At 44.8% G+C, this 27,855-nt stretch overlaps 1 protein-coding gene across 4 annotated transcripts in view; it reads left to right on the forward strand.

Annotated features, from left to right (window-relative positions):
- Positions 1-27,855, forward strand: part of TPR (translocated promoter region, nuclear basket protein) — a 102,882-nt gene that overhangs the window by 47,221 nt on the left and 27,806 nt on the right. For all 4 annotated transcript variants that reach the window (XM_053250869.1, XM_053250868.1, XM_053250871.1 and 1 more), the window contains exons 23-40: positions 7,669-7,821; positions 9,042-9,158; positions 9,619-9,822; positions 9,942-10,126; positions 10,658-10,805; positions 17,016-17,153; positions 17,692-17,823; positions 18,593-18,723; positions 19,269-19,479; positions 20,033-20,179; positions 20,960-21,158; positions 21,846-22,051; positions 22,976-23,037; positions 23,433-23,641; positions 24,332-24,604; positions 24,744-24,892; positions 26,288-26,371; positions 27,109-27,309. In XM_053250869.1, coding sequence (XP_053106844.1) covers positions 7,669-7,821; positions 9,042-9,158; positions 9,619-9,822; positions 9,942-10,126; positions 10,658-10,805; positions 17,016-17,153; positions 17,692-17,823; positions 18,593-18,723; positions 19,269-19,479; positions 20,033-20,179; positions 20,960-21,158; positions 21,846-22,051; positions 22,976-23,037; positions 23,433-23,641; positions 24,332-24,604; positions 24,744-24,892; positions 26,288-26,371; positions 27,109-27,309 — 2,949 coding nt within the window. The remainder of the gene's footprint in view (positions 1-7,668; positions 7,822-9,041; positions 9,159-9,618; positions 9,823-9,941; positions 10,127-10,657; positions 10,806-17,015; positions 17,154-17,691; positions 17,824-18,592; positions 18,724-19,268; positions 19,480-20,032; positions 20,180-20,959; positions 21,159-21,845; positions 22,052-22,975; positions 23,038-23,432; positions 23,642-24,331; positions 24,605-24,743; positions 24,893-26,287; positions 26,372-27,108; positions 27,310-27,855) is intronic.

Raw genomic sequence — 27,855 nt, forward strand, 5'->3', positions numbered from 1 at the left:
CACCTCTAAATTGTGGTTGTATGTTTAGTTTCTAAATGTTAAAATCCATCGGATCTTTGAGGTGATCCATGTTCCCTCACAACGTGGGTTTTGCACCTATGCAGTAACCCTGGCGGAATATTATCAAGCTCTTAGGAAGTGCTCTTTGGCGCCACTGAAAAGTGCATGTGGCATGTCTGTTAATTTCTGTGGGAGAGTGCCTATCTCCTCAGTTCCTTCTCAACCACCACGCTGCTCGATTTGGAGGGTTTCGCTCTGCTTTCTCCTTGTTCCTCGCATTTTTCTATTTTGTTTTTCGGCTTGGACTCGGACTGGTTTTGGCTGTCCCACACTCTCTAACGTTTTGGCTTTGTTTACCTCGGGGTTTTTGGACTCAGATTGTTTCTCAGCTTACTCTTCAGCATACGTTTGGACTTGTTCTTGCTCTCGGATTCCTCAGCTTTGTTCTGGCCTGTATTCAGTTTCTCTTTTTCTCTTTGCTCCATCCACAATACCTACGGATGTTAAAAAGACTTTTAAAAAGTGCTCCACTTGCAGTGCTACACTTCCCTCTTCAGAAAAGCGTGATCAGTGCCTCAGAGAAGGACATAATATAGAGGCTTGTAAGATTTGTGTGGGTTTCCCCCCCAAAACTAAGAAGTGTAGAGAGCTTCGCCTCAAAGCTGCCCTTTATGAGTCAGTTCTCCAACCCTCATTGTCAAGACCTCAGTTGATTGATTGCCTTCGACATCGAGGGCTTTGATGTCAAAGCTGGATTGCTTTTCAGGATCAAGGGTGATCTCCAGCCCCTCGACCTCTAAGTCTATAGGGGACTCGGGCTTCAAGAAGCCTATTTCTGATGGTGATGATACTCAGCACAGGCATCACAAAAAGAAGAGATTACATTCCCATTCTCCGTCTTCATGCCCCAAGCACCACTGCCCCACCTCAACATCGAGCACACCTCTGACATCAGGATATCTGTGCAAGGTTATGCCAAAGAAAAAGCCCACAACATCATAACATCAGGAAAACACCAACCTCCATCTTTGATGTTCGGCATGTTTAAACCAGCTACAGTTTCAGCGTCTACAGAGAAATAGAATTCTAGGCCGCCGCAAGCTTCAGTGTTGATCCCCTCAAAAACAACCTGCAGTGTTGACGTCGGGCACATCTAAAGTTGCTGTCTTGATACTGACTGCATCGGACAAGCCTTAACAACCTCTGATATCGACAGTTTCTCCACAGACGCTTTCCCCATCTGTGGCTCAAGCTGCCTACAGACAGGAAGTGCGATCCCTACTCTAAAGCGGTGCCCTCGACACAACCATCAGACTCTCATTAGCTCAGCATTGCTACTAGCGTGCCATGATCCTACTTAGCCACCCAGGTCTTCCTATGTGGTTAAGTCTGTTCCATTGATCACCATGACCTCGACGTCGGTGTTGTCTCTGTCTAGCAAACCGGCATTAAGGCCGCCATCTCCACTGCTGGCTGAGTTTTCTCTTGCCCATACCATCTCATCTGGGGCATTGCCATCGGTAGAAGCCCACCCCATACTCCATGCAGCACTAGTGTCTGTTCTGGACTCCGAAAACAACACACAAACAACCTTCAGTGGCTTTCAGCTGTGTGGTTTGGACAAAGATGATGATCAGGACATTCCCCGTGTTCCTAAAACTCCCTCAGCATCAACTATGAGGATCACTCCGTGCTGTTCTCCCTTGCCATGGCGAGAATGCTACCACCACTCTGCACCAAACTATGCATCTATGAGAAGGCTCCTGGGAGCTTAGATCCTGGCTTCATTAGAGGTTTAAGACTGTTCTGTGATCCCTACTACCTACCATCCCCCGACTTGCCTTCAGATTTTAATGAGTATAGGGCGTGGAAGTCCAACAAACTTAGGGGCAATGAATATTCACCTGAAACATGGTTCACAATCTTTGAAGATATATACGACGCCTTTTAAGGAGACTCTTATTCTGCCTTCTCCAGTGGTTGCTGTCAAGCCTTCTCAGCCTCCATCAGCTGAACCACCATCTACTTCTGCTGGTCCTAGAGATCCACCAGCTCCTGTTTCCTCACGTGGGGAAACCAGTGCCTTCAGAACCTTGTTACTTCATCATTATGACGACGACGACGACGATACATTCATGATGACAGAGGACCCATCTGATCTCTCCCCAGATGACATTGTCTCAAACCATCCCTTGGGCTCATCATCCAAAGAGGTTCGATCCTACAGCATCCAAGTAGCAGATATGGCAGCTGCCCTTGGCCTTGAATTTAAAACAACAAAGACAGAGATAGAGGACCCTATGTACAATTTTATGGCAAGTTTTTCCAAAGTGCAACTCACAGCCCTTCTGATGCTGCACATCCTTGTGAGTTCAGCAAAGGTGTGTTGGGACACCCCCTTTACATCCTCTGTGACATCTGAGAAGTTTGAAACTCTGTACAGCATACAGGAGGACTTCTGTCCCTTTTTATTCAAGTACCTGCCTCTGAACTTCTTAGTAGTGGACTGCACAGCCAATGCTAAGTCTAATAAAATTGTACATAGGGCCGAAAGTTGGCCAGTATGGAGCATAAATCTTTCTCCACTGTATGCCTTTTGCTGAAAATCTCAAATTACCTGGCATATATGTCTAAATATCACTTTTCAATCTGGGACCCGCTGAAGGACTACTTGAAAGACCTCAGTGCCTACCAACTGCCTTTCAAGAAAAATTTAAATCCACCCTTCAAAAGTTGGCTGATGTTATCAGGCAGTCACCGAGTACTACAAAATACCTAGTGGAAAGAGCGCCAAGCCCCTGGCAGGCTCCATCACTCTTAGACACCATGCCTGGCTCTGTTACACTCCGCTCCAAAGTGACATGAAGGAGAAGATTGAGACTCTTCTGTTCCGATACTTCCAGAAGCAAAGCACTGAACAAAAGACCCGTCAGCAGGACTCTTCCAAGCAGTCTATTTGATGATCTGGACTTGGAAGTATCTCACCATCCTCCTCTGATCTGACTAGTTTCCCATTCTGCTGAATGGCATCATATAACATCAGATTCCTGGGCATTATCCATCATCAGCCTGCTATGCCATCAAATTCTCAAGCTGGCCCATTTACATGGGCTTCAAATAGTACTCCAGTACTTGCAGAAGTAGTACTCATCCTTCTACAGAAAGAGGATCGAAGCAAGGGATTTTACTCGAGATAACTTCCAAGTGCCCTAATAGGACGGGGGCATTCACCCCATTCTCTACCTATGTCAGCTAAACAATATAAAGAGAAAGTTCTGCATGATCTCCTTGCAGACCATTCTTCCCTTTGTGACTGAGGAGAAATAGTTTGTGATGCTCAATCTAAAGGACACGTATTTCCACATAGGAATTATCCCACAGCACTGAAAATTTATGCATTTTACTGTGGGTCAGGACTGCTACCAATATTATTATTATTATTTTCATTTTCATTTTTACATTTATATCCACCATACTGCCCTTCGGCCTCTACACTGTCCCACACTTCACAAAGTGTTTCATTGCCATCATAGCACACCTGAGGACACGGAGCATTGCCATTTACCCATATCTAGACAACTGGTTCCTGACTTCAAATTGCAAGCAGACTCTTCTATCCAATGTAGACTACATGTTGGATCTTCTGTCTCGGCTGGGGGTTACAGTAAACCAGAAGAAATGGGTACTCAACCTCCAAACCAAGATTCAGTTTATCGGTGCCATTTTGGACTCTCGTTCAAAAGGGGCCTATATACAGGAAGGGATAGATACCATCATTGCTCTGACGAACAACCCAAACCAATGTGCTCAGTCAGTTCAGATGCTTCTGGGCCTCATGGTATCATGCACTTCCACAGTTCCTTTCATGCGCTTTTGAATGTGGAAACTGCATCTGTGGTTACTGTCAGAGTTCAGGCCAGCCTTCAACAATCAAAACTATGTCTGTCTATCACCTGACATCACTCTATTACTGGATCAACCCATCCTTCCTGAAACGAGGCATGCCTTTTCCCTTGCCAGTTATCTCCATCAATAATAATAATAATAATCAGCAACTTTATTTGTTAGCCTCTCCATGATAAATTGTTCTCCGGGTGGCTCACAACAGATGATTAAAACATACAATAAAAACATGTAACACATTAAATCATAACAGACAAAAGTGAAGAAAAGAAAATGCAAAATAAAATACAAAACAGCTTAAAAACTCATTTTAAATTAGTTAAAATCAGATCAAATCTGAAAACCAAAATTTAAAAGCCCTGGGTGAACAAAAAGGTCTTTACCTGGTGTCTAAAAGAACAAAATGATGAAGCCAGGCGAACCTCACTGGGGAGGCTATTCCATAAACAGGGTGTGACCACTGAAAAGGCCTTCTCCCTGTTAGCCATGCGCCTCACCTTGTTTGGCAGGGGCACCCAGAGGAGGGCCTCCAAAGAAGGTCTTAAGGTTCAGGTAGGGACATATGGGGCAAGGCACTCTCACAAGTAACTTGGTAATTTAGGCTTTAAAGGTTAAAACCAGCACTTGTAATTGGGCCCGGAAGCGGACTGGGAACCAGTGCAGCTGACAAAGCACTGGTCAAAATGTCTAGTCTCAGTTAATAATCTTGCAGCTCTATTTTGTACCAGCTGCGGTTTCTTGACCATTTTCAAAGGCAGCCCCACATACAACTCATTGCAGTAATCTAAGTGAGAAGTTACCAGAGCTTGAGTAACTGTGGCCAAGCTATCTCTGTCCAGGTAAGGTCACAGTTGGCATATCAGCCGAAGTTGATAAAAAGTGCTCCAAGCCACAGAGGCCACTTGAGCCTCTAGTGACAGTGCTGGATCAGTGAGCACCCCTAAACTGTGAACCTGGTCCTTCAGGGGGAGTGCAACCCCATCTAGAATATGCTGAACAACATTCACCCGGGCAGAGGATCCACCGACTTTCAGAACTTCTGTCTTCTCTGGATTGAGTCTCAACTTATTCACCCTCATCCAGTCCATTACTGTATCCAAGCACTGATTCTGGACAGTCACTGCTTCACCTGTGTCTAATGAAAAGGAGAGATACAACTGAGTGTCATTGGCTTGAAGTGTCATCAGTATGACAAACTTCCTGATGACCTCTCCCAGTGGTTTCATTTAGATGTTAAACAGCATAGGGGAAAGAACGGAACTTTGCGGAACCCCATACCATAATTGCTAAGGGGTTGAGCAGTAGTCTCCCAGCACCACCTTTTGGAAATGGGCCTCGAGGTAGGAGCAGAACCACCTTCAAACAGTGCCTCCTACACCCAACTTGGCCAGCCTATCCAAAATGATACCATGGTCAATGGTATCAAAAGACTCTGAGAGATCCAAGAGAATTAATAGGGTTCCACTCTTCCCCCCACTTCTCTGCATAGGTCATCCCACAGGACTACTAAAGCAGTTTCTGTTCCAAAGCTGGGCCTGAAGGGAATATCCACACGCCTATAGTTGTTTACATCCGCTGGGTCCAGACTGGGTTTCTTTAGGAGTGTTCGAATAATAGCTTGCTTCATTCTGACAGACACTTCCCTGGAAAGCTGGAGCGACCATTGCAAGGGACTACACGTTCAAGGCAGTTGGACTGCTCAGCAGAAGCTTCTTCATGTAAACTACCTGCAACATCTGGCTGTCCTTCATGCTCTGTGCTCGTTCCTACCGGTACCTGTCTTGATACACCGCACAGTTCAGGTCCTACTGGACAACACCACAGCAATAGAGTACCTGAACCACCAGGGCAAGACAGTGTCCCGATCCTTGTGCAGTCTCTCTCATCAGCTATGGTCCTGGAGCATAGAACACAGTGTCCTCCCAGTGGTACTGCATATCAAGGGGTCAGAGAATGTACTTGTGGATGTACAAATGTCAGAGAATGTACTCATGGAAGTGAGAGCAGAGATCTCTCCCTAAATCAACCACACAAATGGGAGATGACCTGGATGACCTGTTTCGTTCTTAGGGGACTCCAAGGATAGACCACCAGAGAATAAAAAGTGTTGTCTGTACTGCTCTCAGGCGGCCATAGGGGGCTGCTCCCTTAGAGAGATGCCTTCCAGATGCCCTGATCTTTATTACCTATTTCCCCCATTTCCTCTTCTTTCCAAGATGTTCATCAAGATCCTGCAGGACCATACCCAGTGCATATTGATCAAGCCTTGGTAGCCATGACAACCATGGTTCCCCTCTCTGCTACATCTGTTTCAAGGAGACTACCTTCACCTGCTGCAACATTCTGTCGCAAGAATGGGACCTGCTGTCCCAAGAATGGAACTTCCTATTCCATCCCAGCCTAGAAACAATGAACCTGCAACATGGAAGATCAACTATTAGAGGTGATTTTTTTTAATGAGCGAAAAGCATCTATTTGCAATAATTATATTTCTAAATGGATGCGATTATTTAGAAATAATTATATTTCTAAATATTTTCTGCTTCTAATGGCTTCGCTGCCTTCTCAGCCACAATTCGCCAGCTTCTTCTGTATCTCACTGGCCTGAAGCAGTTGGGCCTCTCCAAACCTTTCTTAAAGATCTATCTGGCTGCCCTATCTGCCTTTCACCCCGGATGGGATGGGCATACCCTCTTCTCCCATCCGGATACTAAACACTAAAAAATTATTTCCGCCTATATCTATACAGCCACGGACTTATCACTGGTTCTGTCCTAGCTCACTGAGCTTCCATTTGAGCCCCTTCTCCCAGCTTTGGTTGAGCGGTTCTCAAAAAAGTGCTCTAACACCAATTCTAGCACCCACCTATGTTGTGAGGGAACATGGATCGCCTCAAAGATAAACAGGTTGCTGACCTGTAACAGGTGAGCTTTCTGTTTATCTGTGTTCACTCACAACACCCGCCCGGCCATCTCCGCTGCTAGGAAGGCACCAACTATCATATGGACTTAGCAAACGCACTCTCAGCTTCAACCTTATCATCGCTTTGGCCAATCAGGAACTGAGGGGAGAGGCAGTCTCCTGCTGAAATTAACAGATGTGCTCTGTATGCTATTCGGTGGAGCTGAAGAGTGCCTCCTAGGAACTTGTTAATCTTCCACTACAGCTATTATGCAGGCACAGAACCCATGTTATGAGTGAACGTGAATTACTGGAAAGATCACCTGTTACAGGTAAGCAACCTGTTTTTATTCTTTCTTAATGGGAATTACTTATGTCTCTTTTATTAAATCAGTGTAATCAACCACATAAGTGCCATCACTTTCAAAGTGGTTAATATTCAACCAGCTGATACAGTGGTAACCCACACTTTCCTAATCAGTGCACCACAAGTGGCTATGCAGTCTGTTTGTGCTTAGGGGCAGTGGCAATCTTTTGTTTTCATGTAGACATTTTGGTTCTCTGGACTCGGCTTGGAGAATTGTAAATTATGCCATTGGCCTAGGAGTATCCCAAAGACTTGTTATCCTTTGACTTTGAGCAAGTTCCACAAGCTAACAACATGGCTTTGTCTTATAATTGAAGAGGCCCATTTCAAATTTTATTTTAATTTTAGGAGGCGTAGCATAGCAGAATTTGATTCATTTGATCTGTCTTTCAGATATTGTAATCTCAATCTTATTGTCCTCTTTGGAGGAAAGCAGTGGTATATATCCACTACTTGTGGATTTTGTTTCTTTAACTTGAGTCGCTCTTATTGTGCAGGTGACCGAGGAAGTTCGTGTAGCTGTTGAAGCCCGCTTAAAGGAGTCTACTGAATACCAGTCCCAGCTTGAAAAGAAACTGATGGAGGCTGAGAAGGAAAAACAGGAGCTTCAGGATGAGAAACGTAAAGTTGTAGAGAACATGGAACAACAGGTATAGCAGCATGATCTTTCTCCTTCATACAGGTGAAACTCGGAAAATTAGAATATCGTGCAAAAGTCCATTAATTTCAGTAATGCAAATTAAAAGGTGAAACTGATATATGAGACAGACGCATTACATGCAAAGCGAGATAAGTCAAGCCTTAATTTGTTATAATTGTGATGATCATGGCGTACAGCTCATGAAAACCCCAAATCCACAATCCCAGAAAATTAGAATATTACATGGAACCAAGAAGACAAGGATTGAAGAATAGAACAATATCGGACCTCTGAAAAGTATAAGCATGCATATGTATTCAGTACTTGGTTTGGGCCCCTTTTGCAGCAATTACTGCCTCAATGCGGCGTGGCATGGATGCTATCAGCCTGTGGCACTGATGAGGTATTATGGAAGACCAGGATGCTTCATTAGCGGCCTTCAGCAATTCTGCATTGTTTGGTCTCATGTCTCTCATCCTTCTCTTGGCAATGCCCCATAGATTCTCTATGGGGTCAGGTCAGGCGAGTTTGCTGGCCAATCAAGCACAGTATACTGTATACTTTTCAGAGGTCCGATATTGTTCTTTTCTTCAATCCTTGTCTTCTTGGTTCCATGTAATATTCTAATTTTCTGGGATTGTGGATTTGGGGTTTTCATGAGCTGTACGCCATGATCATCACAATTATAACAAATTAAGGCTTGACTTATCTCGCTTTGCATGTAATGCGTCTGTCTCATATATCAGTTTCACCTTTTAATTTGCATTACTGAAATTAATGGACTTTTGCACGATATTCTAATTTTCCGAGTTTCACCTGTATGTTCTCTTTCCTGAAGCTACTAGAAAAAAAACATGGCCAGGAGCCAAAGAGTGTCTTCAGGTGTACCTGAGGACTTGGATATATCTCTGTTCTTGTTTTGTTTTGTTTTGTTTTGTTTTTAACTGTAATTTTGGAACACAATGAGCAGGATCCAGACCAAGACCTGTAGCAATGGAACGCTTCCACTTGTGCACAGGAAGGCAGCAGCTATATTCACCAGTCCCCTCTCCCTTCTACAGCTTTTTGTGCCTGCTGAAAATATGTTCCTGAGGATCCCCTAACCCTCGGGGACATGTTTGCAGTGGGATGGGTGGAACAGTCATTCTGGTTCCACAAGTCTTTGACGGGATTCCACTCAGTAGTTTTCAGAAAGCCCTGACCATTTGATACTTCATGTTTTACATACAGCTTTCTGAGCTGAAGCAAAGCCTTTCCAGTATGAAGTCTGAAGTCCAGGAAGCTCTTCAGAGAGCAAGTGTAGCTCTTACTAATGAGCAGCAAGCCAAACGGGACTGTCAAGAACAAGTAAGTTTAGGGATCTGGATTAAGATATGGATAAATGTTTCTCATAACTGTCCAAATGATGTGTCATGAACTTTCTGGCACTACTTTGGTGCTAACCCCAAAAATGAACTGGCTGTTTGTTTTTCATGAACAGAGTTAGTGAAAGTTGGAGCCATCAGTACTTATGCCTTTCTGTTGTTAGGACACTGCACATTTTTTCTTCTGCCATGAAAACTAGTTATATCTAACTTTTAGGGGAGTCACGACGACTATGTGGAATTGAAGGGGTTTTCCCACACACCCTGATTAAGGGTGCTCCTAAGCTCTAGTTCAGGATTGTGGTTTAAATCTTAACCAGGTCTAGCAACTGCTATCAGACATAAAGAAAATAAACTTGTAGTTGAGGGACAGCTCTAGAAATAAATACAACTACCGAGTTTCTTAAAGTTCAAGTAGTGGTGATAACTGTGATTTCTTCTAGGCTAAGATCGCTGCAGAAGCACAAAATAAATATGAACGAGAGCTGATGCTTCATGCTTCTGATGTGGAAGCCTTACAGGCTGCCAAAGATCAAGTTGCTAAAAACTCCGCAGTAAAGCAGCAATTGGAAGAAACAGCCCAGAAAGCAGAATCTGCATTGCGAGAGAGCAAAGCCTCATGGGAGGAGCGAGAGAGGATGTTAAAGGTAAAATTGTCCTTTTCTGATCCCAGTGACCTTTACAAGCTTTAGAAATATGTGTTGTCTTTGAACTCAAGCTATTTAGTTTAGTTTTTGCTGTAACCAGCTTTCATCTTCTCTTGTAGGATGAAACCTCTAAGCTTGCGTCTCGCTGTGAAGACTTAGAAAAACAAAACCGGCTGTTGCTTGAGCAGCTGGAAACTCTAAGTGACAAGATGATGTCTGCAATGAAGGAAGGAACACCAAGTGCATTAAATGTGTCTCTCAATGAGGAAGGAAAATCACAAGAGCAAATAATGGAGATTCTCAGGTGGAGTTGCAGATCATGCATTGATCTAATTCAGTTTATAATTTAGTCTCTTTGCATGGCACTACATATGTGCTTTGTTACAGGGGCATCATACACTGGACTGTGTATATTTATATTTTTGTCTGTTGCTCTTTAAAAATAAAACTTTCAGAAGGTGATGTACATAACAGGTAAGCAATCAAACATGGAACTAAACATTTAAAATAAAATATTAGAAAGAAAAAGCATATTAAACTGTTGATTAAAGGTGTTCTGGATCTCTAATTCAGAAACTTGATTTAAATATTAACCACAGCTAGCAACTGACTGAAACCTACATGGTGGTAAAACAGAGGAAAAAAGACCATCTGTGATAACAGCAATTCTGTGTTATACTTTTTATAATATGATGGTTGCTGCAGTGTGCATTTGGTCCTATGAGCTGCATGTCATGTGTTCTAGTTTTTCTTCTTAAAACTCAGCAGTGTGTAGCTTTGTGTTTTAAAAAAGAGAGAGACTTTAAATCTCAAGCAAGACTTTTTTCCGTTGCAGGTTTATACGCCGAGAGAAGGAGATTGCAGAAACTAGGTTTGAGGTAGCTCAGGTAGAGAGCTTACGCTACCGTCAGAGAGTGGAGCATTTGGAAAGGGAGCTTCAAGAGCTTCAGGAGAGTTTGAATGCAGAGAGAGAGAAGGTTCAGGTATGTACAGACATATTCAGAGTCACCCTGGCTGGAAATTTCCTCTTGTATTCAGTTTGTGGTAATATTGGGATAACACCACTGAATATCTCTTAAATGAAAATTGAGCGAAATGGTCACTGATTTTCCTCTGGGGTTCCTTGGAAGTTTATCTGGGATTCCTGAATAAGACCAACAGTGGTGGTGGTCAAGTTCTCGGTTGTTGGAAGCCAGGGGCATCTCATTGGGTTATCCCTCTCAGGAGCTCCAAAGCAGGACAGAATTTGATTGGTGAAAGAAGAAGTCCTGCCTACCCGAGCCTGAGGGGGATAACTCCTCCCCAGTTCTTTCTGTCCTCAGCAGCTCCAAGCAGCTTCTTTCCCTCTCTCCTGCACCTTTAGCGTTTTTTGGCTATTCTTGGCTCTCCTTTACTCCTTCGTCCACTCCTTCCTCCAATTTCATTCCTCTTCATTCCTCCCCTTAAAAAAACCAAACCAATAAAAACTTTAAACTCTCCTTGTTCTGCCTATCCTCCCCCCCCCCCCCACACTATGCGTCGCAACTCCTCTGTGTATGGAGCAGTCACTCAGGGGCAAAAAGGCAGTCTTGGTTCCTTGGGGAACCACCCAGTGCAACTTCTGACCCGGCCGCTCTCGGCCTTTCCAGGGCCCGCCCGTTGGGCCACAGGCCCTCCCAGCAACAGCGGAACTCTCCAGGGGGGAGCTAGATCGCCGAGCTAGATTCCCCAGCCACCGGAATGCTCTGCAGCTCAACAAAAAGCAGTGCTCTTGGCCACACCTGACCCGCCCAAGCTCCCTGCACAGATTGCGTGGGCATCGGCTGCTCTGCAGCCTCCTTCGCCTCATGCTGTGGAGCCCGCCAAGCGTCTCCCGCCCTCGGGCCGCAAGACGCACTCGGCGGCGGCCCGCAGACGAGCAGGGGCTGAGTCCCCCAAACAGCTAGAGGAGCTCAGATTTTGAAGGCGCCCGACCACATACCCGCCACCAACTTCGGAAGAAATACAGGCTATCTCACTGCGGGCCCAGGAATTGAGAATGGCATCCAACTCTCTGGAAACCGCAAGTACCGCCAATGGGGGATGGGGGCAGCCAACCCTCCCCGTCTTCCTCAAGGGATCGGGGTGTGTGTGAAAAATCTGCGGCTACAGGCCCAAGCCCAGCCCCCACAGTGGCAGCTACCAGCCAGAGTCCAGTATTGGCTTTACCTAAGACAGTTCCCCTGGAATGGTAGGCCTGGTTTAAAAATGCCATAGTGGACACGGTGTTCCAGGTCAGATCTCCCAAGAAACCTAAGTCAAAGAAAAATAAATGTAAATCTAGACACAGGTCTTCCAGTCCTGAATCCTCCTCCAGCGCTTCTGCTACCCCTGCTCCCAAGAAATCCAAGGCCAAAACTAAACACATAGTCCCGGTCATCACAATTCCCATTGGTACAGATCCCCACTCTTCTGAGGCTTCTGACCATGAAGGGGAACCCCCACTAGAACCCCAGTGCCCTGACCCAGACGCTATCCCAGACAAAGAAGAGAGCAAAAGGTCAGATGGGGATGGGGAGGAACCACCATCAGTATCCCAACGCCTGTTTGAGGCAGAAGACTATTCCCCTCTTATGACAAAAATTATTAAGACCATTGGTCTCCAGCCTAAGCCTACGCTAGAACAAGAGACAACAAAGGGTGATTTGGTTTTTCACAGAGCAAAAGCTCAAGACTTCTTATTGCCTATGCTTGAACTCTTTCTGATGTAGTGAAAGAAGAATGGCTTCTACCAGCTCAAAGCCGTAGGCCCATGGCTGTGGCTAACAAATTTTACTCTGTCCAGCAGAAGGCATCAGATATGCTTAAGACACCCAGTACTGATGCCCACATCACCCAGCTGGTGTCAGGTTTACTGGTGCCAAAGGACGGTGAAGCGTCCCTCAAAGACATGGGAGACAGGAAAGCGGAACTTTCGTTTAAAAGAGTCCATGACAACTCCGCCCTAGTGACCTGCGCTACATCAACGGCTTCTATGGCAGCCAGGGCCTCCCTCTTGTGGGTAGACGAGTTGCTCAGTAACCCCCTTTCTGACCCGGTGCACATGCGCCAGCAGCTATTAAAAATTCAGAAAGCTCAGGCCTTTATGGCGGATGCAACCCTGGATGCCATCCGCTTCTCCGGTAGGGTCTCCGCAGCCGCAGTGGTTGGCAGACGCCATTTATGGCTCAAGAACCGGCAAGTGGATCCTTTGTCTAGGATCAACCTTACCTCTGTACCTTATGACTCCACAAAACTATTTGGAGAATCTGCCTTACAGGATGTGCTCATAGAGTCCAAAGACAGAAAAAAGACCATGCCGACCTCTGTCCCCAAGAGGACCAACAAGCACTCATTTCGCAAGCCGTTCCAATATCGTCAGCCTAACCAACCCTTTCAAGGCTTTCACCTCTTCAGAGGCACGGACAACAGGACACAGAGAGGCTTCTGGAATAGAACATGCCAGTCCTTCAGAGGCACAGGGACCTTCAAGGCCACTGCAGCCTCTAAATCCAGACGACAACAACGACATGAGGCCTACATGGCATGGGGGGCATTTGTCCGCGTTTCTCCACACCCGGGAGGCCTCAACTTCAGACAAATGGGTTCTAGGCATCATCAGGCACGGATACAGAATAGAATTCACCTCTCCTCTGTCCTACAGGTTCCTCCCAACTCCAAGGTCCCGGTCCTTCAAAAAGCACTCCAAAATGCTCCGGGCCATTCATCACCCCATGGACATAAAGGCGGTCGAACCAGTTCCTGCTATGGAGGAGGGCAAAGGGGTCTATTCTATTCTATTTACCGTACCAAAGAAAGACAGCTCCACAAGAGTGGTCCTGGACTTAAAAGCCCTGAACAAATCAGTTCGCCGGGACCGCTTCCACATGGAGACCAAGATCAATAGTGGAAGCACTGCACCGCCACGACCTCCTGGCATCCATTGACCTGAAGGAAGCATACCTCATGTTCCAATACACCCGGACAGCAGGAGGTACTTCACTTCAAATACGCGGGTCGACACTTCCAGTATGCAGCCTGCCATTCGGTCTGTCATCTGCCCCCCATGTCTTCACAAAGGTCCTAGCACCACTGATGGCGCGGCTTCGCATGCAAGGGTTCCGGACCTTTGCGTACTGCAACAACTTGCTTATGCAATCTTACTCCATCCAGGAAGCCCAGCGGGATATTGAGGCAATGCTGTCAGTTCTGGATCTCCACGGCTTCACAATCAATGTGGAAAAAAGCCATCTGACTCCATCTCACTGAATTCGCCATCTAGGAGACACAGAGGCGGCCACCCTATCTCTACCTCCAGACCGCCGTCTGTCACTCCAATCCAAGGTCAGAAGAGTCATAGCAGCCCCAAAGACTCCTCTCGGCGACCTAGCGAAACTCCTGGGCCTCATGGTGGCTACAATAGATGCGGTTCCTTGGGCTCGCTTCCACCTGCGCGACCTACAATGGTTCCTTCTTCCACACCGGAAACCGATCACCAGGAAATCCAAGGTCCTGCTGGACATTCCGACTCCAATCTGGTCTTCTCTACAATGGTGGCTGGTACCCAACAATCTCTTATGGGGCAGACCCTTCCTGGACCATCCCAGGGTCATCATATCCACAGACACGAGCGACCGCGGGTGGGGAGCTCACCTCTGCTTAAGGCCTCTGGTCCCCCCAAGAAAGGAATCACAGTATCAACTGGGGGGAACTCAGAGCCATCAGGCTAGTTCTCTTAGCCTTCCAGATGTCCACCCCTGAAAAGCATGTCCTCGTAAAGACGGACAACATAGCGGCCAAGGCTTATATCAACAAACGGTGGGGGGGATCTCGATCCATGCACCAAGAAGCAACACTTCTATCCATAACAACATCTAGAGTCCATAATCACTCATCATGTGAAGGGGGAACTCAGCGTAGTAGCGGACTGGCTCAGTCGCACGGACATCACGCCAGGAGAATGGGTCTGCACCCCAAGGTCTTCAAACAAATCACGTAACGGCTGGGCACGCCAATTCTAGACCTCTTTGCCTCCCCGTCCAATAGGAAACTAAAGAGCTTCATGTTGAGGTTCCCATGTCCAGGCACGACCGCCGCCATGTCAGTACTCTGGCCGGAAGGCCTGCTGTACGTGTTTCCACCGACCCTGCTACTGGCAAGAGTGCTTCGCAGAATTCGGCTGCTCAGGGAGGAGGTCATCCTCGTAGCCCCGTTCTGGCCCAGGCGCACTTGGTTTCCGGAACTGCTTCATCTAGCGATCGCTCCCCCATGAGAACTCCCAACGCCTCACAACCTGCTATCACAGGGACCAATTCTACATCCTGATCCAGCCTGGTTGCGTCTTGCCGATTGAAGACTGAGCGGCGCCTCCTCAGGCGGAAAGGTTTTTCCAGTGCAGTCCTGAACACCATGCTGGCCTCTTGTCGGTCCTCGACTGAGAGGGTATACCAATACACATGGAGGATGTTCCTGCGCTGGAGCTCCCGACACTACGTCCCACGGGGCTCGGCCTCCATCCAACATCTTCTCCAATTATTTCAGGATGGCTTGGAGAAAGGCCTCCAGCCCAACACCCTGAAACGACAGGAAGCATCCCTCCTCCCACTGCTGTCCGGCACAGATGCCCAGATTTCGCAGGCCCATGCTGACCTTCGTTGGTTCCTGAGAGGCGCTTCTCTTCTGTCACCGCCTACTCTGCATAGGTTCCCCTCCTGGGACCTACACATAGTTCATTGAGCTCTTCAATCACACCCCTTTGAGCCAATTCGAACCATTCCTATCCGGATCCTCACATTTAAGTTGGCCTTCCTGGTGGCTGTTACCTCAGCCAGAAGAGTATCTGAGCTTCGGGTGCTGTCGGTGAATAAATCCTTCTGCATCTTCCTCGAGGACGTGGTGTGCCTGATCCAGGACCCCTTCCTGCGACCAAAGGTGGCGTCAGCATTCCATCTCTCCCAGGACGTGTACCTGCCATCTTTCTGTCCTCAACCGACTCACTCCACCAAAAAGAAGTGGCACAAGCTGGATGTGTGCCGTTGCCTTAAAGTTTACATCAAGTGTTCCGTCTCCTTCAGGACCTCAGACACTATGTTTGTTTCCTTTCACCCATGCTCAATGGGGTCGGTGGTGTCATCGACCACCATCGCGAGATGGATCAAAGCCTGCATCTCAATGGCGTATGAGTCCCAGCATCTCAGACCACCGGCCTCGATTGTGGCCCACTCTACCAGGGCAGCAGCGGCTTCGGCGGCCTTCTCCACTACTGCCTTGGTCGAGGAGATCTGCAGGGCCGCCACATGGGCCTCCTCATCTACATTCACCAAGCATTACAAGATCTACGAATATGCTTCCACCAGAGTCTCCTTTGGGTGATGGGTTCTGCAACAGAATAATAGGATAATTCCTCAATTCAGAATAATTCCTCGATAATAGGTCAGACCGCCCCCACCCGTGTTGGTTAGCTGTGGTATGTCCCAATGAGATGCCCCTGGCTTCCAGCAACCGAGAACGGAGCATTGGTTTCACTTACCGTGAAGGCTTCTTCTGGTTGCTGAAGCCAGGGGCATCTTGGCCCACCCAGCTACAGCGCTCTGACCTAGTCTCTATCAAGTACCGGGGTTCATAGGGCCCAGGTCTGAGGTGTCTTTCCTCCTGGTTTCCTTCCTGTCTTTTCTTTTGTGTTCTCATTCTACTCGATGTAGTGTCAGTTCGTCTCTTGGCCCAAAAGAACTGGGGAGGAGTTATCCCCCTTGGGCTCAGGTAGGCAGGACTTCTTCTTTAGCCAATCAAATTCTGTCCTGCTTTGGAGCTCCTGAGAGGGATAGCCCAATGAGATGCCCCTGGCTTCAGCAACCAGAAAAAGCCTTCACGGTAAGTGAAACCAACGCTCTGTTTTCTGGAAAACAGCTTACCTGCCATTTCCAGTCTTCCCCTTTCAGTGCACAACTACAAGGAAGACTTGGATATGTTCCAGAATGCCCCCTTAGTCCATGTGCGGAAGTCATAATATCCAACAAAGCTGTCCCATTACTCCATAGAAGGTCCCAGAATTAGCCTCCAGCTAGGCCTGAATCTCTGGCAAGTCACACCCATTAGCATGGACAATACTGGCATAGATGGACCAATCTGACTCATTTTAAGGCAGTTTCATGTGTTTGCAAAAAACTAAATTGTAATATTGCTTTGGTGAATTTTAGGTAACAGCAAAAACAATTGCACAGCATGAAGAGCTAATGAAGAAGACTGAGACCATGAATGTGTTGATAGAAACCAACAAGATGCTGAGGGAAGAGAAAGAGAGGCTGGAACAGGAGCTGCAACAAATGCAAGCAAAGGTCAGTAAGAACTTTTAAATCTGGGTTTCTGTTTAAAAACAAAAACCAAAACCCTGAATCAGTAATGTCACTTAGGTACACTGATGAATATATGTGATTTTCATTCATATATGAATCCTAGAAAATTGCTGCTCTTTTCACATGTTCAAAAATGATTGGCTGCTTCTCCTTTTAAGGTCTTGGAGATTAATGAAACTTGAGTGGGCTGATAGAAGGAAATTATTTTAGAACAAAATGGAAAATTAGGGACTGCTTAAAACATACCCCAGTGTTTGGCACAATATGGCTGCCAAAATACTATGGAACCCGTAATCTTGGGTTGCACATTGAGCACCAGTCTTGATTGAGTGCTGCTTTCGTCTTTAAAGCCCAAAATGGGTTTCGAGTAGGCTACCTCAAGGATCACCCATTCCCGTATGACTTTCCAGAGCTGTTGGATCAGAAGCTCTGCTCTCAGAGTGAGAATGGTGCACATCATGGTTTGGACTATGCTAAGAAGCAGTCATTTGCAGTAACTTCTCAACAACTATTGGTTCAGGTGCGTAAGCTGGAAGCAGATATCTTGCCTTTGCAAGAGTCTAACGCTGAGCTCAGTGAGAAGAGTGGGATGCTCCAGGCAGAGAAAAAGCTGTTGGAAGAGGATGTCAAGCGCTGGAAGGCCCGGACTCAGGTGAGCTCCTCTTAGAACATAGAACCATAGTTGCAGTGCTTCACCATTCCTGCTGTTTTTGCAGTAAGATAAGCAATCGTTGCCTCAAGAAAGCTGAAAACTTTGCTAGATGCTAGAACAATAACATACAGAATAGAACAATGGTTATGCCTGGTATTGCATCTGCTTAGGAATGAATAAGGCTAGGAAGAGAAGTGTTCAAAGCTTTATAGAAAAGGTAACAAGGTTAAATGGTGTGTAGTACTCTGTACATAAAGTTAAGTGTGCAAGTAGGAGGTCTGGAGAGTGAATCATGCTCATAGAAAGATGAGCATGTGTTGGTGTGCCCAGAGTTATGTATGTTCCCCTTTTTCTCAGTGTGAATTAAGCTGCTTTCTTAGCCCCCAACTGCAGTTCAGTCCTCCTGTGTTTTTCCACTGCCTGGCAAACTGTTTTTGAGATGGAGTGGAGTTTTAAGAGCAGTTTTTGGTATGACGGGTGGTGGGGAATATCACTGGGATAGATGTTGACTCTTGCATGTGCCTTTGGGTCCCAGTCCATGAATTCAGATCCTGAAGCTTCTGCATTCCTGCTTCTGATATTGTTTTTAGCTTGCAAAAAGAACCTTTTTGGTGCTCAGATTTCTCAATCCAAACAGGTTAGTTTTGGCTAATGCTCCGTTAGAATCCTCTTTTATATTGCACTACAGTCTTTAATATGCTTGGGCTCTGTAAACCTGAAATTTGCAGTAATAGTATCCAGATTCAAATCTACTTATATCCTTTTCCAGCATTTATTGAGCCAACAAAAAGATACAGATGTTGAAGAATATCGGAAGCTTCTTTCAGAGAAGGAAGTGAACACCAAACGTATACAGCAGATGAGTGAAGAAATAGGCAGACTTAAAGCAGAAAATGCAAGGTAAATTATAAGAATGTCTTTCAATCTGGGAGACATTGAATAAATTGGTCATATCTATTTATTATATTTGTGCAATGCCCCAAACTTCCATCTCTGGGTGGCTTAGCTTTACAGCAACATAAACAATTAAACAAATTAAAACAGCAATTAAAACCTTGAAACAATTTAAAATCACAAGTCTAGTTAAAAAGCTTGGGTGAAAAAATGTCTTTGGAGACTTTTAAAAAGTTGTCAGATATAGGGAGGCTCTTATTGCAGCAGGGAGCAATTTCCAGAGTCTCACAGTGGCAACAGAGAAGGCCTGTCCCTGTGTAGCCATTGGATGAGCTGGTGGCAACTGCAGACAAGCCTCTCCGGATGATTGCAATGGGGCTCATAGTGACAGAAACACTTCTTGCTTGGTGATAGAAACATTGTTTGTCTAAGCACCCAAGACTTGTTTGGCAAGATTTGCTTATGTGGATTCAGAACACTGTAGCTTGTCAGTGTAATCCTTGTAGATGTGTGCATTTCTGCTGTGTGGATAATTTTTCTTTTATGTTCAGGTCAAATGCATCGCTGACTACAAGCCAGAATCTGGTCCAGACACTCCGAGAAGACCTTACAAAAATAAAAGCTGAGAAGGAAGGACTTCAGAAAGAGTTAGACGTGAAAGTTGCTGACATCCAAGATAAAGTTAGAACCATAACACAAGTCAAGAAAATTGGACGCAGATACAAGACTCAGTATGAAGAGCTGAAAGCACAGCATGACAAGGTCAGATTTAGCCTTTTACAGGGAAAACAGTTGAACTGGCAATTTGCACATTCCTCTCCTTACGCATAATTTAACAAGGAAAGGCAGAACCCAAATAGCTAAAACAAATCAGCTTTTTGTAATAACTGCTATGTTTTAGATTTGCACTCAGTTACTGAGTTTGTATTTTAATAATGGTGTCTGATTCATGCCTACATAACAAAAATGAATGTAATATACACCAGTTTGATGATTTGATTTCAAACTACTAAAAAAATGTACAATATTTATAGACTAAAGTACTGCAGTGTTGCATGCTGAAAACATCTCTTCTGGCTTCTGAAAAATGACTAGCCTATGTGGAGAGCCTGGGATGTTCGATGCCTCAGTCAAAAGAACCATGGCTCTCAGGTTGCTAGGCTTTGTCCTGGTTTGTTGTAGTTCACCTCCACAGCTGTGGTGTGGGAAGGCTGGACAATGTGTGTGAGGAGTGTACACGGCCTGTAGTTAGCCGTGTTCTAAAACTGATAAATTTCTGTAGCACAGAACTTTGATAGTAACTGTCCAATTTTAGGTGGTTGCGGAGGCATCAACTCGATCTTCTGTGGAAGAACAAGAGCAGCGTGCTTCAGACAAGGACGTTCAAGAGGCGAAGGAGGCTCTGTCCCAAGCTGAGGCAAAGATAAAAACCCTAGAAGGACAGATTGAAAATTTACAAAAGGTGAGAGAGAGCGAGAGAGAGCACACATATTTATGCACGTTTGTGAAGTGCGTATATACCTGTTGCATTGTTTGAATAATTCACTTCCTAGCAAATCAGAAGCAGGCTGTTGTATATGGACCGTGGAGATTTTAGTTCAGATCCCTGCTTGGTTGTGAAGCTTGACTAAGCCTTCCGCAGAAGGCTGTTGTCAGGATAAAATTAGCTAACTCAATGTATGAGTTCCTTGGGGCAAGAACAAGATATGAATATAGAGAGTGGTGAAAGTTGCCACAGAAATTAATTCCTAAGTGCCACAGGAGAAACTGCACTGGTGTAATATATTAGTCAATGTACTTGTTTATTTTTATAAACCACCTGATATAGACATCCCCCAGCAGTTTACATACAATGAAAAACAACCAACAATAAATTAAAACAATCTAGAATTTTTAACTAAAAGCCTTTTTTAAAAAGGGGGAAAAAAGATGTGTCTTAAGAGGAAGGCAGCCAGATATATAATGTAATATCCTAGCCCAGGGGCTCCCAACCGAAGTACTCCCGATGTTGCTGAACTACAACTCACATCATCCCCAGCCACATTGAATTGTAGCTGGGGATAATGGGAGTTGTAGTTCAGCGACATCTGGAGTACCACAGGTTGGGAACCCCTGGGCTAGCTAAACTACTCTATGGTCTTAAGATCCTTGGAGTATGTTGGAGCTTCACATGAGGAATTCACACTGTTTTAGAAATCCACTAGCTGTTGAAAGTAACCCTTCAATGATCTGCTTTCTGTAGACTCTAGGAGAGAAGGAAACTGAAATAAAAAATCTTCAGGAACAGGTAGCCCAGCTGCAGTCAGAGGTTTCTCGCCTCCATCAAGATTTGCAGGAAAAAACAGCACAGGAAGAACAACTCAGGCAGCAGGTTGCTGAAAAGGAGGAAAAGACTAAGAAGACCCTTCTGGCTGCTAAGCAGAGGATTGCACAGTTAGCAGGTGAGTTGCCTTAAGTTTGAGTTCCAGAACTTGGTGATTTTTACTCTGTTGCGGCAATCAGAGAATCCTGTCACGTCTTAAAATCTACCTTATTGAGACATAACCTTTCAAAAGCAAGTGCCCACTGCATCAGTTTCATAAAATCCATTCTTAACTCCCCCGCCCCGACCAGCTCTAAACATTCCATCCTTAACTTTTTGTGTTAGCCCTGTCCAGATGATCAAGGGCTATGCATAGTGAAGGAATTGGTCCTGCATATGGGAAGGCTTGATGTCCATGCATTAGATGACACATTCTTTCTCGGGAGAAAGAGAGCTGAAAGCCTATTCTCACAGCAGGGCTTATGGGTATAGTTCAGCTTGTAGGAGTCTGCTGGGTGTAGACCCCAAGCTAGGTTTTGGAACTAGAGGAGGAGCAAAGTGGCTGTGCTAGTTCACTGAGTAGGCCAGAGCTCTGGTGCTGTAGTAGATCCTGCTCTCTTGGTAGAAGTTCTGCAGACCACTAGAACTGGATGGTGCAGCTCTTTGAAGAGTGCAGATTTGAACTGACCCTTACCTCCTGGGCAGGAAAAGGAGGAAGAACCCATTCTAGTGCAGGCAGAGGGAGTGGAGAGTAACATGAAGAAATCTGCTCCCAGGCTCTGTGAGGTAGTTTGGTAAGCAAAGATTCTTTGTTCCTTTAATTTAGGGACAAAAGAACAACTCACTAAAGAAAATGAGGAGTGGAAACAGAAGAGCAGTGCACTGGAAGAGCAGAAGACTGAGTTAGAAGTGCGGATGAGTGCACTTAAATCTCAGTACGAAGGCCGTATTTGCCGCCTTGAGAGAGAGCTTCGAGAGCAGCAAGAGAGGCACCATGAACAGCGAGATGAGCCTCCAGAATCTACCAATAAGGTACAGTATACAGCCATCCCTTGCCAACCACGGTTTTACCAACCGCGGTTTTGAGTATATGCGAACAGGAAATTGTGACAGGTCTTGCCAACTGCAGCCCGAGTATCCGTGGTTGGCAAGGGTTTTTAGTGGGGGAGGGGGTTCCCCAACGATTTTGTGGGGTTCAGAGGTTCGATCTGCTTATTCCTCTTGCTGACCTTGCCAGTTTAAAATGCCTTTGACTGATTTGAGCGGGGGGGGGGGGAGGAGCGGTGTGTTTCAAAAAATTTCCAGAGGTTTGATCTGCTCGTTCTTCTTGGTGACATTGCAGGATTTTTTGTGATTTGATTTAGCGGGGGGGGCGGCGGTATTTTTTCCTTTATTTTTATGTCTTTTTGCAGTCATGGTTCCCCTAATCTGCTGTTTCCCATAGAATAATGTCTTGCTAACTACGAATTTGCCAACGGCAAGGTTTTGCCAGAATGGAACCCTAGCGATTGGCGAGGGATGATTGTATGTGGAACTCTAATATTGTAAGACAGGTCTCAAGTCTCCATTGGCCATTGGTTGTCACTCTTCAAATCCTTTCTTACTTCTCTACTATTACTCCTATTATTGGATACATTAGGGGGAGAGGGTCACAGCTGCTAGGCTAAGACAGCCGGCTTAAGACGGCAAATTCATCTGTTTCCTTTTTACTGACTAATATTTTGTATGAGCCTATGATATAAAAGAGATTTTATCCCACCATTTGACTCTGGTGATTAACAATTTCAGTAAAGTCAATAGATCAGACATTGTCTCAGTACCTATGCTAACAACACTGTAATGGGCAGGACCCAAGATATAATAATTCAGTAGAATGTAAACATGTGTTTTTTTTTTAAGAATAGCAGTTGTGAAATTTTGGCTCATGTGGCTTATAGAAGCATTGGATTCTTTTAGGCTCCAGAACAGCAGAGACAGATCACCCTTAAATCAACTCCTGCTGCAGGTGACAGAGGAATGTGAGTTTCCCCCCCAGTCTTATTTTACAAATGTATTTATACTCTAGTCAATTATTTCCAAACGGCTTCTATATGCACCACAACCTTCTTTGACAGGGTTGTTCTGAATATACTTTAGAAAGAATTGTAGCTTTTCCGTTACATGAGTGGTGTTCCCCCCAAATAGCTCTTTGTACCAGAGAGCCAATGTAATAGATAAAATAGGTTGTATGTTCCCACTATGTTCTATAAAAAGAAACTGGCCCCAAGAAAGCTGAGAAAGGACAGCCATTGACAGCTTATGTTTTATACATAAAGACCACTATAGCAGTATAGAAGTATCTAAAATAGACAAGCTATATTGCAGCCAGTTTGATGTGCTTTAAAATTACAGTTTATTGTTGGGTTATTTCTAGTGCTAGTACTTCAGATCCGCCAACTGCCAACATCAAACCGACGCCTGTTGTGTCTACCCCAAGCAAAGTGACAGCTGCTGCAATAGCTGGGAACAAATCTACTCCAAGAGCCAGTATCCGTCCAATGGTCACTCCTGCTACAGTAACAAATCCTACAACTACGCCAACAGCCACAGTCATGCCAACAACACAGGTGGAAACTCAGGAAGGTAAGTTTCTGATCAAAGGGCATCTTGCCTAAAAATCCTGTGCTATTCCTGAGGCCATTGAATAGGTAAAGAAGCTATTACAACTACTAAGAATTGGGGTATTGTGAAGATAAATCATGGGATGAGATGCTCACTTTACTTGATCTAGTGTTTAAGGGATTTCTAAATCAAGCACATCGGCATCACGCAATAATGTTATGCAGCTTGTGTGCTCTTGTTAAATCCTGAGAATCTCTGCTATCACTTTCTCTGCAAAAGGAAAATTGATAGCATAGGTACAAAAATCCAATTTTGAAAAGCAACTCCAAAAATTTCAGAGGAGAAGAGAAACTGTAGCAAGCTGAAATTCCTTGTCCTTCCATTCTTGATTTGCTATCCAATATGACCATCAGTGCTGCATAAATTGCCTCTTTGGTCAACTGCCTAAAGCTGGAATAGGCAGCATGAACTGAATCCCTCTCCAAGTGGATTGGAACTGGATGGACATTTGATGTAAATGCAGAGTGCTATTGACCTACTTCTCTTGGCCACACCATTGCATTTATTTTAATGGAAAGTAAGATGGAATATATTAGAGTTAAGCATTACCTAAGTTCCAAGAACATGTCTTTCTCTTTCTTCTTCTTCTTTATAAAAGAAGGTTGAACATTAACGTTATGTGAAGCTAACTAGCTTTTAACTTCATTTTAGCCATGCAGTCAGAAGGACCAGTTGAACATGTTCCAGTCTTTGGAAGCACGAGTGGATCTGTGCGCTCCACAAGCCCCAATGTTCAGACATCTCTCTCCCAGCCCATCTTGACTGTACAGCAGCAAACTCAAGCTACAGCTTTTGTACAGCCCACTCAACAGAGCCATCCTCAGATAGAACCAGCTGCTCAAGAACCCTCCCCAACTATTTTGGAGGTTGTACAGAGCTCACAGCCTGAAAGACCTTCTACATCAACAGCGGTTTTTGGCACAGGTTGGTTTAATTTCCTGGATGCAAATGAAGGGCATTAATTATCTGGCTAACTGAGCTTCTGTGGGAAGAACACTACGTATCTGCTTGTTATACGTAATCTGTTGGCGGTTTTTAAATATAAGGCAATGTTCTCCTTAAGTTTCAGCAACACCAAGTTCGTCTTTACCCAAACGTCCACGGGAGGAAGAAGATGATAGCACAGTAGAAAATTCAGAACAAATTCCAGAAGAAATGGTTGATATGCCTGTTACAAAGAAAATGAGAAGTGTGCAGAGAGTTGGACCAGAGGTTTGTAAGAATGAAAATAATGCTGCTTATTTAGTTGTATTTGGTTGCTAGACTAACTGATGATGAAGCTTCATTTATCTCAGAATGCTATCCTTTAAAAATTCTAAATTAACATCTTCATGACATTGCTAGCAGAGGTTATCTTGAGGTTTAGGCTGAGATGTCATCCATATAAAAATACACAGCTTTACCTTGCATTTCTAACTTCTAATTCTAGGGAAACAGTACAACTTCTGAATAGGTGTTTGGAGGCAGTTTTGGCCTGGGTAAGGGGAACAAGCTGAAATAGATAAAATGGAGGTCTTGCTGGTTGAAGGTTCTACTGGTCTGGATGGGTTATCCAGCCCATCTTGCGTGGGGTTGCATTTTCCCTAAAAGAACAGGTATGCAGTTTGAGAGGTTCTCCTGGATTAGCTGTTTCTGGAAGCTCAACTGTGGCCAGGAGTGCCGTTGCTCAGCTTTGGCTAGTGCACCAGCTGCGACCCTTTCTGCTTGCAGCAGACATGGCCTTAGTGATGGTGACTTTGCTCTTGTAGCCTGCTGATCTGGATAGTGGTTCCAACATTCATAAGTAGTGTGGGGTTCTGCACCTGCGCAGATCAGCTTCAGGCAGAATTCGTTAGCTCTTCGTGACGCCTGCAACCGCCGATTGCACATGACTGCAGTACTCTCTAGCGGCGGTTGGGCGTCCCTTCATTCAGTATGGAACCACTCCAGATCATCTGTTACAGGTAAGCAAACTGTTTTAACGCTCCCTAAATAGGACTGCCTTTGACAAATTTGACAGTATACCTTTGCTGTCCTTTAACTCCAGTGTGGCCTACTGTCTTATGGGAACTCTTCTGCCTGGATTTGTCAGCAGGCTTCTCATCCTTCAGGATGGAAAAAGCCATAATACTTCCATGATGTATGGAGCTTTCTGCTGAATCCATTAGAAATGTTGAAAATCACAGTGCATTTTCTCTTTCAAGACAGGTTCACAAATGAATTTTTCTTACTTAAATAAGCCATCACAGGATAAACTTACAATATTTATTAACATCTCAAAAACTTTTGGTTCACCTAAAATGCATGTCATGAATATAATGTTCTGTAATGGTCTCCCAAGTATAAGGCAATGATATTTGTCTGAGAGGCTCAAGAATAGTTTTGAATGACATTCTGACATATTTTTAATTTCAAGGGAATGGATTTCTTTATTGAAGGAGTGAAACTTACTTTCTCGTTTAACATAAAGGGCTAGCTTAACACATGCAAACAGATCACTTGATGTCTGTCAACTAAACACTGAGGCAATTCCACTGAAAAGTACTGTTCACTTCATAATCTTTAACTTCAGTGAGTGTAATGTAATATTACTTAGTTAATGTAATATTAGTTAATGTAATATTTCAGGAGGAGGTAACTGCAGAAGAGAGCACAGATGGAGAACTAGAAGCTCAAACTTGCAATCAGGATTCACAGGATTCTATTGGAGAAGTAAGTGAGTTGTCTAACCAGACAGACAATTTTGCATGACTTGACAGGTTTCAGAGAAGTTTGTATGCATGTGCCCCAAGGGAGAGCTAAAAAGTGAGTGTGTGAGAGAGAGTGTATTGGCACACTACTGTTTTCCTGACATGAATTTGGCCCTTGGTTCTTTTTATATTAGCTGACACATTGACACATTGTTTCACCAGTAATTTAAAAATAATCCAAGTGATTTACAGCTGTCACTTTTATGTATCACTGTAGTAAAATCCCATTATGTCTCGTGGTGTTTTGAGTCAAAGACAAGTAGCATGTCAGACTGTGGGCATCAAAGTAAGAAAATCACATAGACTTTTAGTATAGTATGCATATAGGGCAAAAGGATATTCAGTTAGATAGTCCTGCACTGACACAGCCTTCCACACATTGGCTACAGAGAATCCCAGCCACTGCCTTGCTCCTTCCAGGAACCCTATTGCAACTGCGAGGAGCAGTTGCAACAGTCCCTGACGAGCCGTAGGCCCACAGCATCCTACTTGACCCAATCATTTACAGCAGTGAGAAGAACAGAGCCACAGAACCCTGCTGTCTCCTGACTACGGTGTATCTCAAGTTTGTCAGGGCATGTGCAGGAGATGATAAACTGGGCACATTGAGGAACTCGTGTAGATTTTGCACACTGATTTCAAAGAATTCCTATTAGCTTAGTTTAGTCCACTGACTTTCATTTTTCTCTTGACTTGAAGGGTGTTACACAGGGGGAATATACTCCCATGGAAGATAGTGAAGAAACTTCTCAGTCCCTCCCAATCGATCTGGGACATCTTCAGTCATCAGATCAACAGAACACATCATCCTCCCAGGATGGTCAGGGCAAGAGAGATGATGTCATCGTCATTGACAGTGATGATGAAGAGGAGGAAGAGGAGGAAAATGACGGAGAACCAGTATGTATATTATAAAATTTGTTTCCTTGGTCACTCAAAAAACAAATAAATAAATAAAATCTGTGCTAAATGAGTTACTGTTAATCTCCGTAGCCTGTGGAAAAACAGGTCTTTCTGTGCATAGATACATAGTGCTACTTGATATTGGTTGCAGTTTTTTGCACTCAGTGTGGAAGTTTACCTTGCACATCCTAAAATCTCATAGACCAGAAGAGCAAGTATTCAATTTTTCCCCTCCTAACCAGGTCCACCTTGATAACTTTGCTTTAGCCCTAGCCATCATAGTACATATCAGTAGAAATGTGGCTCTGGATCATGATCCGTCGCCATTCATAAAGCTGGGTTCTGTGCCTACACAGGACCTCGCAGGTGGATTCCACAAACTCCTAGTGGCGCCCCTGCTCTGCCTCTTGTGCTAAGTGCGGCCATTTATTTTGGCGGTTTGGGCCCCATTTCCTCAGTTCATTTCTAACTGCCTTAGCATTAAGCTTGTTCAGTTTCTGCTACTTGGTTAGGTTTCATGAGTACAGTGATTGGTCTGTTGTT

This window comes from Hemicordylus capensis, chromosome 4 (genome assembly GCF_027244095.1).
Source record: "Hemicordylus capensis ecotype Gifberg chromosome 4, rHemCap1.1.pri, whole genome shotgun sequence".
Lineage (NCBI taxonomy): Eukaryota > Metazoa > Chordata > Lepidosauria > Squamata > Cordylidae > Hemicordylus > Hemicordylus capensis.